This window comes from Aspergillus homomorphus, assembly GCF_003184865.1.
Source record: "Aspergillus homomorphus CBS 101889 unplaced genomic scaffold BO97scaffold_15, whole genome shotgun sequence".
Taxonomy (NCBI): Eukaryota; Fungi; Ascomycota; class Eurotiomycetes; order Eurotiales; family Aspergillaceae; genus Aspergillus; species Aspergillus homomorphus.
Window position 1 is genome coordinate 491,156 of NW_020291901.1, and position 12,453 is coordinate 503,608.

The window sequence follows — 12,453 nt, forward strand, 5'->3', positions numbered from 1 at the left end:
TGCTTTTCCACCTCCTCCATTACCTGAGAGCACTTCCAGGAATTAATAGAATCGGCTTCCTCGGTATTCGCAGGACTCGCAGACTGGAAGCAACCTCAATTCGTGGATCTGGCCTTAGGAGGTCGGTCTACCCAAAAATAGCCAAGGAAGGATACAACATGGAGTACTTCCCTACTTAGTGGAAGGGGGGATGAGGAACAATACGGTCCTTTTGATCGCAAATGACATCCTAACTCGGCGCTGTTCTTCACTGTTTGCTTGTCTGCTGTAGCCCTCCACAGTCTATCCGAAACATGGCTGAGTAGGTGACCTGTGCCCACGATTCCCACAGGATTCTAAGACTGACATATCATCTAGAAAATTGCTCTGAGTCTGTAGCTTAAGCAACGGCTTTTTGTTGCCGAGATTCTAAGTTTCTCTACAGAGATCGAAGTTCTCACCCGCCAATCAACATATTACCAAATACCTCTTGATGGACCATTTTCGGACACAAACGGACAGAGGGTCTCAACAACTAGACTGGAGCACTCACTCTGAAGTATCCGACGGTGCGATGAGCTAGCTTTGAGGTGGCGTTGTGGAGGAATTTGTATCTTGCCTCGAGCGCTGAGCAACGTGCTCGTCAGCGGTATGCATTTGACAGGATCTTACAAGTCGTGGCCTGAATGACTGCCACTCAAAGCTAGCCGGCAGTTTCTGGCCTGAAATCTCAGCAGTCTAGGCATGGACGTGTTTGGAGAGTTGGAAACATGGGATCTCCGAGACCAACCTGGGTACACTCTGCATAGCATGATATTCGGTTTTTGGAACGAATGGATAAAGCAACACGTGAATATGTTTTCTATGCTCGCCTCACCTCTTCTGCGACAAAAGAGGTTAGTCTGCTTTTCCTCTAAGCAATCATTGTCTTGAGCAAGTCAAGCTGCGGCCGAAGGAGGTCGCGATAGGCTTTTACAGACTGCATTGCGTCGGATCACCGAACGACCATAGGTCTGACCCACACGGACTGGCTTGAGCTCTCTGTGGAGTAATTCTGAGAAGAATCCTGTTCTGTACAACGACATGCCTCCAGATTATCTTCTTTATAGGGGCCGGCAAACCAAGCCATCTTCAGCTTACATATTTACCTCCGCGAAGGTTGGATTTCTTCGGGGGCCTACAAGCCCAACTCCCGTCTCAGAGGCCCTTGGGGACGGGAGTCGCGTTGCTCCGGCTGGTAAGCTCCCCTTACCAGTGAGAAGAGGAATGAAGAGATTCGTGGTCGAGCTTCGCCGTAATGGGGCATTGGAAAAGAACTTGTTTCTCCAATACATATTTCTGGGTTTGATAATTTACTGGGCATGGTTAGCATATTGCAGCGCTTGGTTGTTCAGGCTCCTTGGCTCGGGTCCGGCGAGATGCACTGTCCACAAAGCTGCTTCTGTTAAGTTTATGTCTTTTTCATAGTATATCTTTGTGGCCACTATTGGGGCGTTATTGCCACAGTCGATGAAATTTGCGTGTTTTTTGAGGATATCTAAGACGAGCAGCTCTATTCTAAAAGAAGCAGCATCCACCTGGACCCTGGTTGATTTTTTTCAACCCATCTGGCTTGGGTACTCTTGTTTCCCTTCATGGTCCAAATAGTCGAAAGACGTATCCATGCCTATGTTTTGAGCCCACTAATTCAATGGAGCAAGTCATCCAGATAAGTTCCAGACATACAGTAACTCACGGCATGGGCCAGACTCCCTTACCGAAGGGTCTCGACCCTGCCCGTAAACCAACCCCTGAAACCAGCCCGGGACTCCACCGTCCAGACCCTGAGCCACTCCACCAGTCAAGAGCCAGACCAAAGCCAAACCACGCCGCCAAGCCCCGTATACTTTCACGCTAACAAACCTGACCCTTTTTATATCGCACGAGTCATGCCCATGCTACCTTCTTATATAAGTTCGCGCACCCCCAAACCCCAAACATCCAACCTGAATCCCATTTCAATCCACGCACTCAAACCAATCCACTCACTTCCAACCCCGACAATCCAACCCAACCCACACAACCCTACAGCCAAAGCGAAAGCAGAAAGAAAGCAATAGCAAAAAAAAAAAAAAAATGAACCTCCTCCCCCTAATCCTAACCCTCACCCTCACCCTTACCTCGCCCATCCACGCAAAGACCGACATCGGGGCCCCATGCACCTCCTCGACCACCTATGTTGACGGCATCTTCACCCGGATCTTCTACATCCCGGAAACCGGCGAACTCTGCGAACTGATCGATTGCGGTGGCGGCCGCGCGCCGCCCAAGTCTACTGTCCCCGGCTGTCCGCTGTATACCGGGACTGAGCCGGTGCCGACGCATTACTTACCTGGTTGGGGGCCTGAGGGGCGGTTGGGGGAGAGTTCGGTTTCCGCTACTGCTACGGGTGTGGCTGCGACGGGGACGGGGGCTGTCGCTTCGGATTCTGCTTCTGCTGGGACGGGTAATTTGGGGGTTTCTTCTGCGTCTTCTGCTGCTGCTACGGATGCCGCTGCGGCGGGGACGGTGACTGGATCTGCATCTGGGGCGAGCTTGATTACTGCTGCTCCGTCGGTTAGTGGTTCGGGGATTCAGGGTGCATCGGGTATGTCCGGTGCGTCGAGTGCGTCCACTGCGGCTACGACTTCAGCTGTTAAGGGGAATATGGCTCCGCGTGCGATGGGAGGTGCTGCTGCTGCTGCTGCTGGGGTGGCGGTGGTGCTGGGGGGTGCGGTTGCTCTTGTTGCCGGGGTGGCTTTTTAGGGCCCAAGCTGGTTGTAGGGTTGGATCTGGGTGTTTGGGATGATGTTTGCATATTATGCTCCTGTGTGTATATTAGTAGTTTTCTCTTTGCTGAATAATGGATATGTATATTTTGTTATCTTGTGGAAGGAGTTGGCAGCTCCAGGGTTGTACTAAATCGGGATTGAATACGAACGTCTTGTTCTCTGGAAGCGAGGGAAGGGATCGAGGGCAGGCTCTATCGGTTTTGATATACTGTTGATATTGCATGGCTCGATCTTGAACTCGAAAAGTGATGAGCGATCGTCGGCTCAGTTGCTGGCGCCAGCATGGTTGGCGTGCCATGCTCAGAGTGAGCACATACGTGTTCGACCTCCCGGCGAGAAATTAGTATAAGGATTAGCAAATGGCTGTGTTTTGAGTACCCCGCCTTCAGACCACAATGTTTGCCTCGCAAAGAAAGTGCTGGGCAGCAATGAGGGGCACTCCTTTCAACCAACCCCCCGAAGATCATTTCGTAGATAACATATAGTCATTTATAGTATTCAGAAATAAACAATAAATTATCATAACATAGACTCGCTGCAAGCCCTACCGACTTAAGCTGTATTATAAATATATTATATATGCAATGAAACATGGCCATCTCGTCAATCACGGGCAATGCCCAAGCTCAACCAGATTCGCTGAGCGACTACACCCGCTTGTGCGTACGCGAGAAAGAGGCGAGAGCATTCAGGGAGTCTGTCATAGGCCACAGCGCATAGTAGAAGCCAATGGCGCCCCCCACAAGCAGGACATAATACGCCACCGTCCAGCCCATGCCCAACTGTCCATACTCCGCGTCATCCAAGCCACCCTTCCCCTTGGCCAGGGGTGGCCCGATGGGTACTCCTGCCTCGACTCGTCCCCACAGCCGGGGCAGCCCGCACCAGTTGCAGAAGGTATGGGCGAGAATGACCGCGGGCAGAGAGCCGGTGCGCAGGTAGAGAAAGGTGGCATACCAGCCGAAGATGGTGGTGTAGCCGAACTGGAAGATGGATCGCAATAAGGCTGCGATCACCGAGGTGTCTGGATGTGTCAGGCGGAACTCGTAGAAATGATGCACATGGGCAATGCCGAAGTACAGGGGTGCCACAAATACAATGTGGCCGGAAGACACTTTCGCAAGCAAATGCAGCGGGACAATAGCGGAGCGGAACATAACTTCCTCGGTGATGGGGCCCTGATCTTCACTGTTAGCCATCCCGTCGTTCAGTGCCGTTGCAGCCACAACGTACCGCCACGTAGTTCCTCCATCCGATCCAGCTGCGCAGGGAAGCGGTGATGCGGCTACCTCGGATCCATTCTCTCCATTCCCCTTCAGCAATGCCCCGTTCGAACAATGGGCCCGCGAAGAGAATGGCTGTCAGGACCAGGCCACGGAAGATATCCGCAAAGCTGACGGGCCACCATCCCAGGAGTTTGAGCGCCTCCATCAGAGACCCGTCATCTTTGCCAATGATCAGCCAGGCGACGATGAGAGTGCTCGCAACGCATGAGAGGGTCACGCTTCGGATCCTTGCCCGGATCACTGATGGTGCATCGCGACTCAGAGTTGGAGATGGCCGGGTGGTGGCATTAACGTAGAAAGGTATCACGTATAGAAGAGTTAAGAAAACCTGAATTCATGTCTCAGTCAACGCTGACCTGATGGCCTCGAAATTTGCCCGATCGCTGCCTGCACAAACGAGTAGCAATGGCTTCCAGGTCACTTACTGAAAAGAAAGCAGCTGCCGTCGTAGAGATAGCGGGCTCATCTGTACGAAAGTTTTAGAATTAGGCCCCAGCAGCATTCTCATGGACTTACCGTAGTCTTTCGAGTAGAGAGTTCTAAGACGCGCCAGCAGATTGATCGGGGCCATAATCACCCGACTAAAGAGGGATTGTTGTTGCGGGGAGCGAGTATGCTCGGATCGGGATGAGGAAAGTTTGGTCAAGATGAAACCCAATGCAACCACGAGGTCAAAAAGCCCACATGAGAGTATGAATACAAACAAATCTCAATTGCAGTGTTTTTCTTGGGATAAGTAGGCGAACAATAGCCTGGAGATGCAAGAGAAAAGAAGAACAAAGGGAACGGAGGAAAACACGACGTCGGCTGTGAATGCCGAGTTTGACAGGCATCAAGGCATCAAGGCATAAGCGGGTCTGACAGTCACGTGATAACATACAGCACACTTGGTCACATGATATATGTCGTCATCCAAAGCAATTAAATCCACGTGATCGCGCGCGCCGATTGCCTGCGAGGTGACGTCGCGGGGATGTTCTCGAAGCACCACTCTTTCCACGCCTGATTTTGCACATCCCATCGATCCTGCATATTAGGGACTAATCGCGCGACCTTGGTCTCTATCCGCCGCTTTCGCACCGTCCAGATGTTGAGTCGTTGCGGTGGTCCTTTGCCATAACCGGGAGTTGACCCCGCAGCATGGGTGTTCATGGACTGTGGACGGTCGTGCAGCCCTGCGCAAGGCCAATCAAGTTGGAAACCCTTAATAAAAAGCGTCTGGCAGTAGATGCATCGATTTGGATCTATCAGTTCTTGAAAGCCGTTCGCGACAAAGAGGGAAACGCGCTGCGCAACTCTCACATTGTCGGTTTCTTCCGCCGGATATGCAAGCTGCTGTACTTCGGTATCAAACCGGTCTTCGTCTTCGATGGTGGAGCTCCGGTACTCAAGCGGCAGACCATCGCCAACCGAAAGAAACGACGAGAGGGTCGCCGAGAGGATGCTGTGCGAACCGCAGGAAAGCTGCTGGCAGTGCAGTTGCAGAGGTCGGCAGAAGACACAGCTGCCGCGAGCCGGAAACGCGTTGCTGACCGGGAGGAGGACGTGCCAGATAATCCAGTGTATGTCGATGATGCCTTTATGACCGACAAAGAAAAGACCCAGACACGCTCGTTCAGAAAGAAGGATGCCTACCACCTACCAGATCTACAAGTGTCCCTCGAGGAGATGGGGGCTCCTAATGATCCCCGCATCATGTCACGAGAAGAACTAGAAGAATACGCCAGGCAATTCCATCAAGGCGAGGACATCAACCTGTATGATTTCTCCAAGATAGACTTCGATAGTCCGTTTTTCGTCAGCCTTCCGGCGACGGATCGGTACAATATCCTCAATGCGGCCAGACTCCGGAGCCGCTTGCGTATGGGCTACTCGAAGGAGCAATTAGACACCATGTTTCCTGATCGTATGGCATTCTCGAAGTTTCAGATTGAACGTGTCAAGGAACGGAATGATCTTACACAACGCTTAATGAACATTAACGGCATGAACGGGGAGGAGGCGTTCTTCAATTCTGGACAGAGAATAGCTGGTGAAAGAGGAAGGGAGTATGTTCTGGTTAAGGATAACTCCATCGAGGGCGGCTGGGTCCTTGGCGTGGTGGGAAATAAGGAAGGTCAAGAGGATAGACCAATTGATGTTGACCAGTATGGCCAGCATCAGGTGGTCGCCGCGAAGGAGGAGTTTTCTGATGACAGTGATGGCGGCTTTGAAGATGTTCCTATCGAAGGCCTCAACCGACTCCCTAAGCTCCCTTTTCTGCGCGAAGGCGCATTCGACGAGTCGATCACGAACCAGATGCATGGAGTTGGAGAGAGCAGAAGAAAATCGGACAATGTGGACGATGACTCTTTGTTCGTTCGCAGCGAGCGACGCACCAGCTTTGCAAACAACAGGCACACTAATGACGACGACATGTTTCATGATCCAGAAGACCACGATGAGGAGCTCCAACGCGCCATCCAGATGTCTTTAGAATCCACGACTCACGATATCGAAGACAAGGACATGCCTGAAATCCAACTGAACCGGAGTGAAGCTCCCTTACCGCAGCCACAAGATGAATCAAAGGATTTCATGGATGAGAGTGAGGACGATTTTGACTTTGCGGCTGCTCTAGCTCAGTCTAAAAGGACACAGAAAACCGGCCCTACTACTCGCGCGAATAACCCATTCGATGGCCCTCTACCTTTCGAGTCGATGTCCCTTGTAAAACCAACCAAGGCCATTGAGGCGCAGGAGAATCACAAAGAAGAGAAAAGCCAAACTAAGGGTGAAAAAGAAGCGGGAAAAGCTAAAAAGGAGGCTTTACCTTTGCCACCATGGTTCTCAGCGACTTCTCGTGATATGCAAAATGTTGACTTTTTCACCGACAAAGCTGATGACCAGCCGGCAAGGAAAGCTCGTGATGAGAGTCCTGAATCGGGCACACTTTTCATACGAGACCAATCAGCTAATAACGAACACACTGCTGGTGGATTTGCGGACACGAAGGAAGTCATCGATATAGACTCTGGATCCGAAAGGGAAGAAAGCTTACCTGTTTCTCTGGATGCTTCGACGATACACACCACAATCACTACCGAGGAGGTTCCCAGTTTTGAAAAGCCTGTGGGATCTCCGCTATCTGCGCAGCCGCCTGATGAAATATCGAGGAATATCGAATTAAACAATCAAAATGAAACCACTCAAGTGAATGGCATTTCGGCTGACGACAATGACAAGACTAGCATTGCACAATCCGATTCCTCCCCTACCCCTGAGTTTGAGGATGTTGCCATACCGGATGCTGGCAAATTTAGTGATGCTATGTCTGGAGGACAAGATGATTTTGAGGACGTTGTGGTTACCAACGGAGATAGAGCTGATAGCGCTAAGAATGTCACAGAGAATGCACCAGTCTTTGATCTTGTTGACACAGGAGATAGCCTTGAACAAGACTTCTCTGATCCTGAAGACGAGGATCTCATGCAGCAGCTTGCAGCTGAAGGCGAAGAACATGTCCGATTTGCCGCCACACTGAACTCTGACATAAACGCCGGGAGCGCATTTGACTACGAGCAAGAGTTGAAACAGTTACGATTCCAGCAGAAGAAAGACCGCAGAGATGCGGATGAGGTGTCACAAATTATGATTACTGAGTGCCAACAGCTGCTGACGCTTTTTGGCCTGCCATATGTCACCGCGCCCATGGAGGCTGAGGCTCAGTGTGCGGAACTGGTGTCACTAGGCCTCGTTGACGGCATCATCACTGATGATAGTGATTGCTTCCTGTTCGGTGGTACACGGATCTATAAGAACATGTTCAACCAAGGCAAATATGTCGAATGCTACTTGACTTCCGATCTCGAAAAGGAATATGCCCTGCATCGTACCAAGCTGATTAGACTTGCTCATCTGTTGGGTAGTGACTATACAGAGGGCATCCCCGGGATCGGCCCGGTGACCGCATTGGAGATTCTTACGGAATTCGCCGACTTGGAAGAATTCAACGCATGGTGGACACGGGTGCAGACGGGTACCAATATGAGCGACGATGAGCACGCTGCTTTTTACAAGAAGTTCAGGAAGCAAGCCACAAAGATATTCTTGCCACCATCGTTCCCTGACCATCGGGTGGACATTGCATACCTTGAGCCTGAAGTCGACTCCGACCCTTCACCTTTCCAGTGGGGCGTGCCTGACTTGCATGGGCTACGGAATTTTCTCATGTCGACCGTTGGCTGGAGTCAAGAGCGGACGGATGAGATCCTCGTGCCTGTTATTCGTGACATGAACCGCAGGGAGCAGGAGGGTACTCAATCGAACATTACCAATTTCTTTACGGGTCCTCAAGGGGCGGGTGCATTCGCTCCTCGTGTCCGCAGTGGTGGTCAGAGTCGGATGGAGAAGGCCTTCCGTCGCCTTCAACAGCAGGCTGGTTCTGCAGCAGAGCCAGACGCTTTGGATGGAGAAGCCGCTCCTGCCACTGAGCTCTCGCCCGAGAATCAGCTCTCCTCGGCCCAGCTATCGAGCAAAGAAGCAGGCACCAAACGGGGGGCGCGCAAAGCACGTGCTGTGGATCAGGAGCCGGTGGTTGATAAGGTTGGAACCACTAAAAGGCGAAAAACGAGACGTGGGGCCAAGTAGTCTGCAATACTTCGCCGTGGATCTAGCTCAATTCTAGGGGCATGGTCAGTATCCTGGACCGAGTCCATTGAATTAGTATATAATCACGAATGTACAATAGTCTTGTTCAGTTTCTGCCTTGCTGCCTGGGCAGTATGCCTAGTTTGCAAGGCTACTTTCCTTATAGATCAACCTCCCATTGTCTCATCAACTCTCTCAAGTATCTTGCTTCCGGCATATAGGATCAAAGGGGTCGCATTCAAATCATTGAATCAAACTCCATTGGCCTTTCTGTCCCTCTTCTGCCCACCCAATCTCAATTCTGCGTGCGTATAAATAGACCATGTTTTCGTTTCATGGTCACACCATCACCATCCGCGACGATGCGATCCCGCACAGTATCAAAGTTAAATGACTGGCCTGCAGGCGACGTACGTGACCTCAGCGATGGTGCAGATGTCGTGCAAATTGACAAGAGAGGGGCAGCCGGAGCTGTACTTAGTATCCGTGGTCCACCTTCTCTACCCCTCCTCACTCTCCCCGGCCACAAGAAGGTTATATCAATAAATGAACCGACCACATATGAGTCCCAACCATAGAACACCAAGCCTCTTACTCCAGCGAGGCAATGGCAGCAGTCAAAGCTCCACAGACTATTCGAACAGAGCTGCCGATACTTAATGGCCACGATGGTGCTCATCTGCCGAAGACTGCCGTCACCCACACAATCGAAACCACCAAGCCTGACGATACTCGACGCCCGGCCTGTGAGATAGAAGAGCACCCCATTGATCAAGTCCGCCGGATCAAGGTCGGCGTCATTGGAGCAGAGCTTGCAGGAGTAACAGCGGGAGCTCTGTTCCCTGGCAGCGCGACGCATTTGAACTATCTGCGGCGGGATCCACGCTGGGAGGATTGGGAGTATACCTATACCAATCCGAGCGGGAATCGGTTCGCGTACTTTGGGAATAAGTGGACTACAAGGTAGCTCGAGAAGGACGCTGATCTGACGCCGCATTTGAGCCGGCCGGATACGATTGAGTTACAGATTTAATTGGAAGGGTGGTGGGATGCTTGAGGTGGAGCGGGGTTGTTCTTGGTTTAAGCTTTGGCTGTTTTTAGCTCTAGATGTGGGTTAGATGAGATTCTTAATCGATAGCCATTGACAATGGGCTTTAAACTGGTTTCTGCTGTGGTAGAGAAAGCGAAACAAATGTCCTTTGCTCAGGTTAAATCTAAGCAGCATATGAGGCGGAGGGCCTTGTTTTCTGATAGATACCGGTCCTGATACACACTCCCAGGGCACAGTGCACTTAGTCTCTTGTGCCGATCTGCCCCGTAATCTTGCTGATACTCTCGAAGAATTTTCGGACGGTGCGACCTGTCTTAGAAATTCTAAGAGCAGTGTAATCTGGGTGGATGATGATATAGGCGTAGTGTGCCCATTGGTCAACATGCGGCTTCTGATTCCGGACAGGAGTGGGGATTGATAACTCCCTCGTACGAGCCAAGTAGCTTTCAGACTCTGCTGAGCGAAAGCCACTCAAAACAAGCCAAACAACGAGGATGCCAGGCAAGGCGTACATATAAGCAAAATGCCACATGTCCGATCCAACAGTTGAGATAGTGCATAGACTCTGATTCAACGGGTAACAACGTTGATGTTGTGCGAGCGGCCATACGCGACCGCTTCATACAAGACGTGCTCGCAGTGAGCCACATTAAGGTACTTGAGACGTGGTAGATTGTCCGCGGGGCGCGCGTCTGCGAACATCTTGACCAGGCGACCGGTGACATCCGTGACTGAGACGTCTAATGCGTACAGATTGGGGAGATGCTGGACCAGCGCCCTTACGCTCATGTCGGTGACTCCTCGTAGAGCGCAGATTCCCAGCTCGGTTAGATCTATGGGGTGTTCGGTTAGGAGGTGCTCGAGCTGCGCGTAATCGAGTCTCGGGCAACTGGCCACTATGAGCTTTCGTAGTGGTGCCTCTGTTGTGACGATGAATGTGTGAAGTGTGGTACGCGTAACCCAGCTGAGATCACGGAGGAGGAGGGTGTGTAGGTGGCGGAGGTGGGGGGATCGTCTGAAGGGAAAAGGGAACTCTTGTTCACCAGGGCATGAGCCCGCTTGGATGCTGAGGTGCTCGAGGGTGGAAGGTAGTGCGAAACCGCCGATAAAAACGCCTTTCAGCTCTAGTTTTCGTAGACGGGGGAACTGGTTGGGGTCGAATGACAGCTCGTAAGGTGACCAGACTTTAGGGTAGGAGTCAATTCGCAGTTCTTCCAAGTTGGGCATCACGCAAGGTTGCGACTCCTGGCAAGGTTAGCTAAGGTGCATGATTGGTAGACGAGCAAGGGGAGAGTTTGTGATGAAGGAGATGATAGGGAGCATACTGTGACAGGAGGAAGATAGAGAGCGTTTACACGGCCTGGTGGCTGCACGGCCGCTTCTTCGGTAGAGAGGGTGACTTTCCGCATATTCGGGAGGTGTGACGGCCACTGAACTTTGGTCTCGGCCGAGGGCTGCGCATTATGAACTTCAAGGTGCTCGAGGTTGGGTAAATTCGACAAGAACTTGGCGATATTTTCTTGTGAAACGGGTGTTCCTTTCGCAATAACGAGAGATCTCAGTTGTTTGCAGCCTTCAAACTGGTTGTACAGCCCTTCGTGGCGCCGGATAGGATCTCCAATCTCCAAGCTTTCCAATTTTGGGCATCTACTCAAATATACAAGCACCTTGTCCTGGGATTGACTTGCTATATTGCTTATCGTGGCGTGGGTAAGCATGGCACCAGAGCGCTGAATGTATGTTCTGATAGAGCGCCAGGATGCTTTGCGACGGGCTTCGCTAAGGTCGAGACGCATCCACAAGTCTCGCATCGACAAGAAGCTCTGCCATCCTTTAGATACGCGAGTATAAGTTCTTGAAACGCGCATTGTCAGTGATAAACAATGACAATTCGTCGAACTGTACTGCACTTACACAATTTCGCGGAACGAAAGGTGTCGGAGAACCATCATGGCTATTTCGAGCGGCAGGACACTGAAAGGATCCAGACGCTTGACTGAAGCTGCATCACGCACTTTGCAGAACATTTGAAGGACAAACTAAGATACTAAGTATACAATGTCATCCAGTGGTTTGCATGGCAGGGTACTGACCTTGCGACGTGGATTGTCGTTAGGCAGGGTCTTGAGACCGTATCCGTACGCCTTAAGAGCCTTGACACGATCTCCGGTCAAGAGTAACACTTGACCATAACGCAAAATACCCTAAAAGAGTCAAGTCTTAGCAGAGTAGCTGAAACGTCAACGAGGTAAGAAGCCAGCCATACTCGTCCGTCCTTGGTATCTTTTCGAACCATGTTTCGGGAATCGATAAGGGCCCGATCATATCGGGCAAGCTTGATGTAGGTAGCCGCTCGATTATCAAGTATGCTCATCACATCAGCGTCTTTACAGGAGAGAGCCTATGGAGCCATCTCTGTCAGCGTCTTGTCTTATCAGTCACGGTGGAGCAGAGTTACCTCGGTGAAAGCATCGAGCGCGCCTTGGTAATTACCCTGTTTGAAGAGCAATTCTCCTCGCTGTTGCAGGGAGCCTCCCTCGCCGCGAATGACCCGTGCCATTATGGCCAAGCGTATGGGACAACATAGACAGCCCAATTGGGGAAAAGTTGAAGAAACGCGTGAGAGACGCGCGCGATAAGGAATTCGATCATGATAGATAAGAGTCGAGAATTGCCGATAAGGAGGCTGAGGTAAGCA

General features: G+C 51.3%; 5 protein-coding genes across 5 annotated transcripts; 3 read left to right on the plus strand and 2 right to left on the minus strand.

Moving 5' to 3' along the window:
* The first annotated feature begins 1,973 nt into the window (after positions 1-1,973).
* On the plus strand, positions 1,974-2,856 carry BO97DRAFT_477617 (putative cell surface protein). The gene has a single exon (XM_025700564.1). The coding sequence runs from the start codon at positions 2,095-2,097 to the stop codon at positions 2,761-2,763; it is 669 nt and encodes a 222-aa protein (XP_025552145.1). The 5' UTR covers positions 1,974-2,094; the 3' UTR covers positions 2,764-2,856.
* A 478-nt stretch (positions 2,857-3,334) lies between these two features.
* BO97DRAFT_405208 (CAAX prenyl protease RCE1) lies at positions 3,335-4,858 on the minus strand. The gene is made up of 4 exons (XM_025695136.1): positions 4,592-4,858; positions 4,501-4,541; positions 4,023-4,403; positions 3,335-3,967 (listed from the first exon to the last, which is right to left on the minus strand). Exons 1-4 carry the CDS (start codon positions 4,644-4,646, stop codon positions 3,437-3,439), a joined length of 1,008 nt encoding a protein of 335 aa, XP_025552146.1. The 5' UTR covers positions 4,647-4,858; the 3' UTR covers positions 3,335-3,436.
* A 209-nt stretch (positions 4,859-5,067) lies between these two features.
* On the plus strand, positions 5,068-8,799 carry BO97DRAFT_405209 (ssDNA endodeoxyribonuclease RAD2). The gene has a single exon (XM_025695137.1). The coding sequence runs from the start codon at positions 5,216-5,218 to the stop codon at positions 8,702-8,704; it is 3,489 nt and encodes a 1,162-aa protein (XP_025552147.1). The 5' UTR covers positions 5,068-5,215; the 3' UTR covers positions 8,705-8,799.
* Positions 8,800-9,286: 487 nt separating this feature from the next.
* BO97DRAFT_405210 (uncharacterized protein) lies at positions 9,287-9,746 on the plus strand. Its single transcript, XM_025695138.1, has one exon. It carries the CDS (start codon positions 9,312-9,314, stop codon positions 9,669-9,671), a length of 360 nt encoding a protein of 119 aa, XP_025552148.1. The 5' UTR covers positions 9,287-9,311; the 3' UTR covers positions 9,672-9,746.
* A 486-nt stretch (positions 9,747-10,232) lies between these two features.
* BO97DRAFT_50220 (Leucine Rich Repeat domain protein) lies at positions 10,233-12,344 on the minus strand. The gene is made up of 6 exons (XM_025700859.1): positions 12,214-12,344; positions 12,022-12,156; positions 11,849-11,959; positions 11,670-11,794; positions 11,081-11,609; positions 10,233-11,000 (listed from the first exon to the last, which is right to left on the minus strand). The coding sequence occupies exons 1-6, from the start codon at positions 12,313-12,315 to the stop codon at positions 10,326-10,328; spliced, it is 1,677 nt and encodes a 558-aa protein (XP_025552149.1). The 5' UTR covers positions 12,316-12,344; the 3' UTR covers positions 10,233-10,325.
* Between the last annotated feature and the right edge of the window lie 109 nt (positions 12,345-12,453).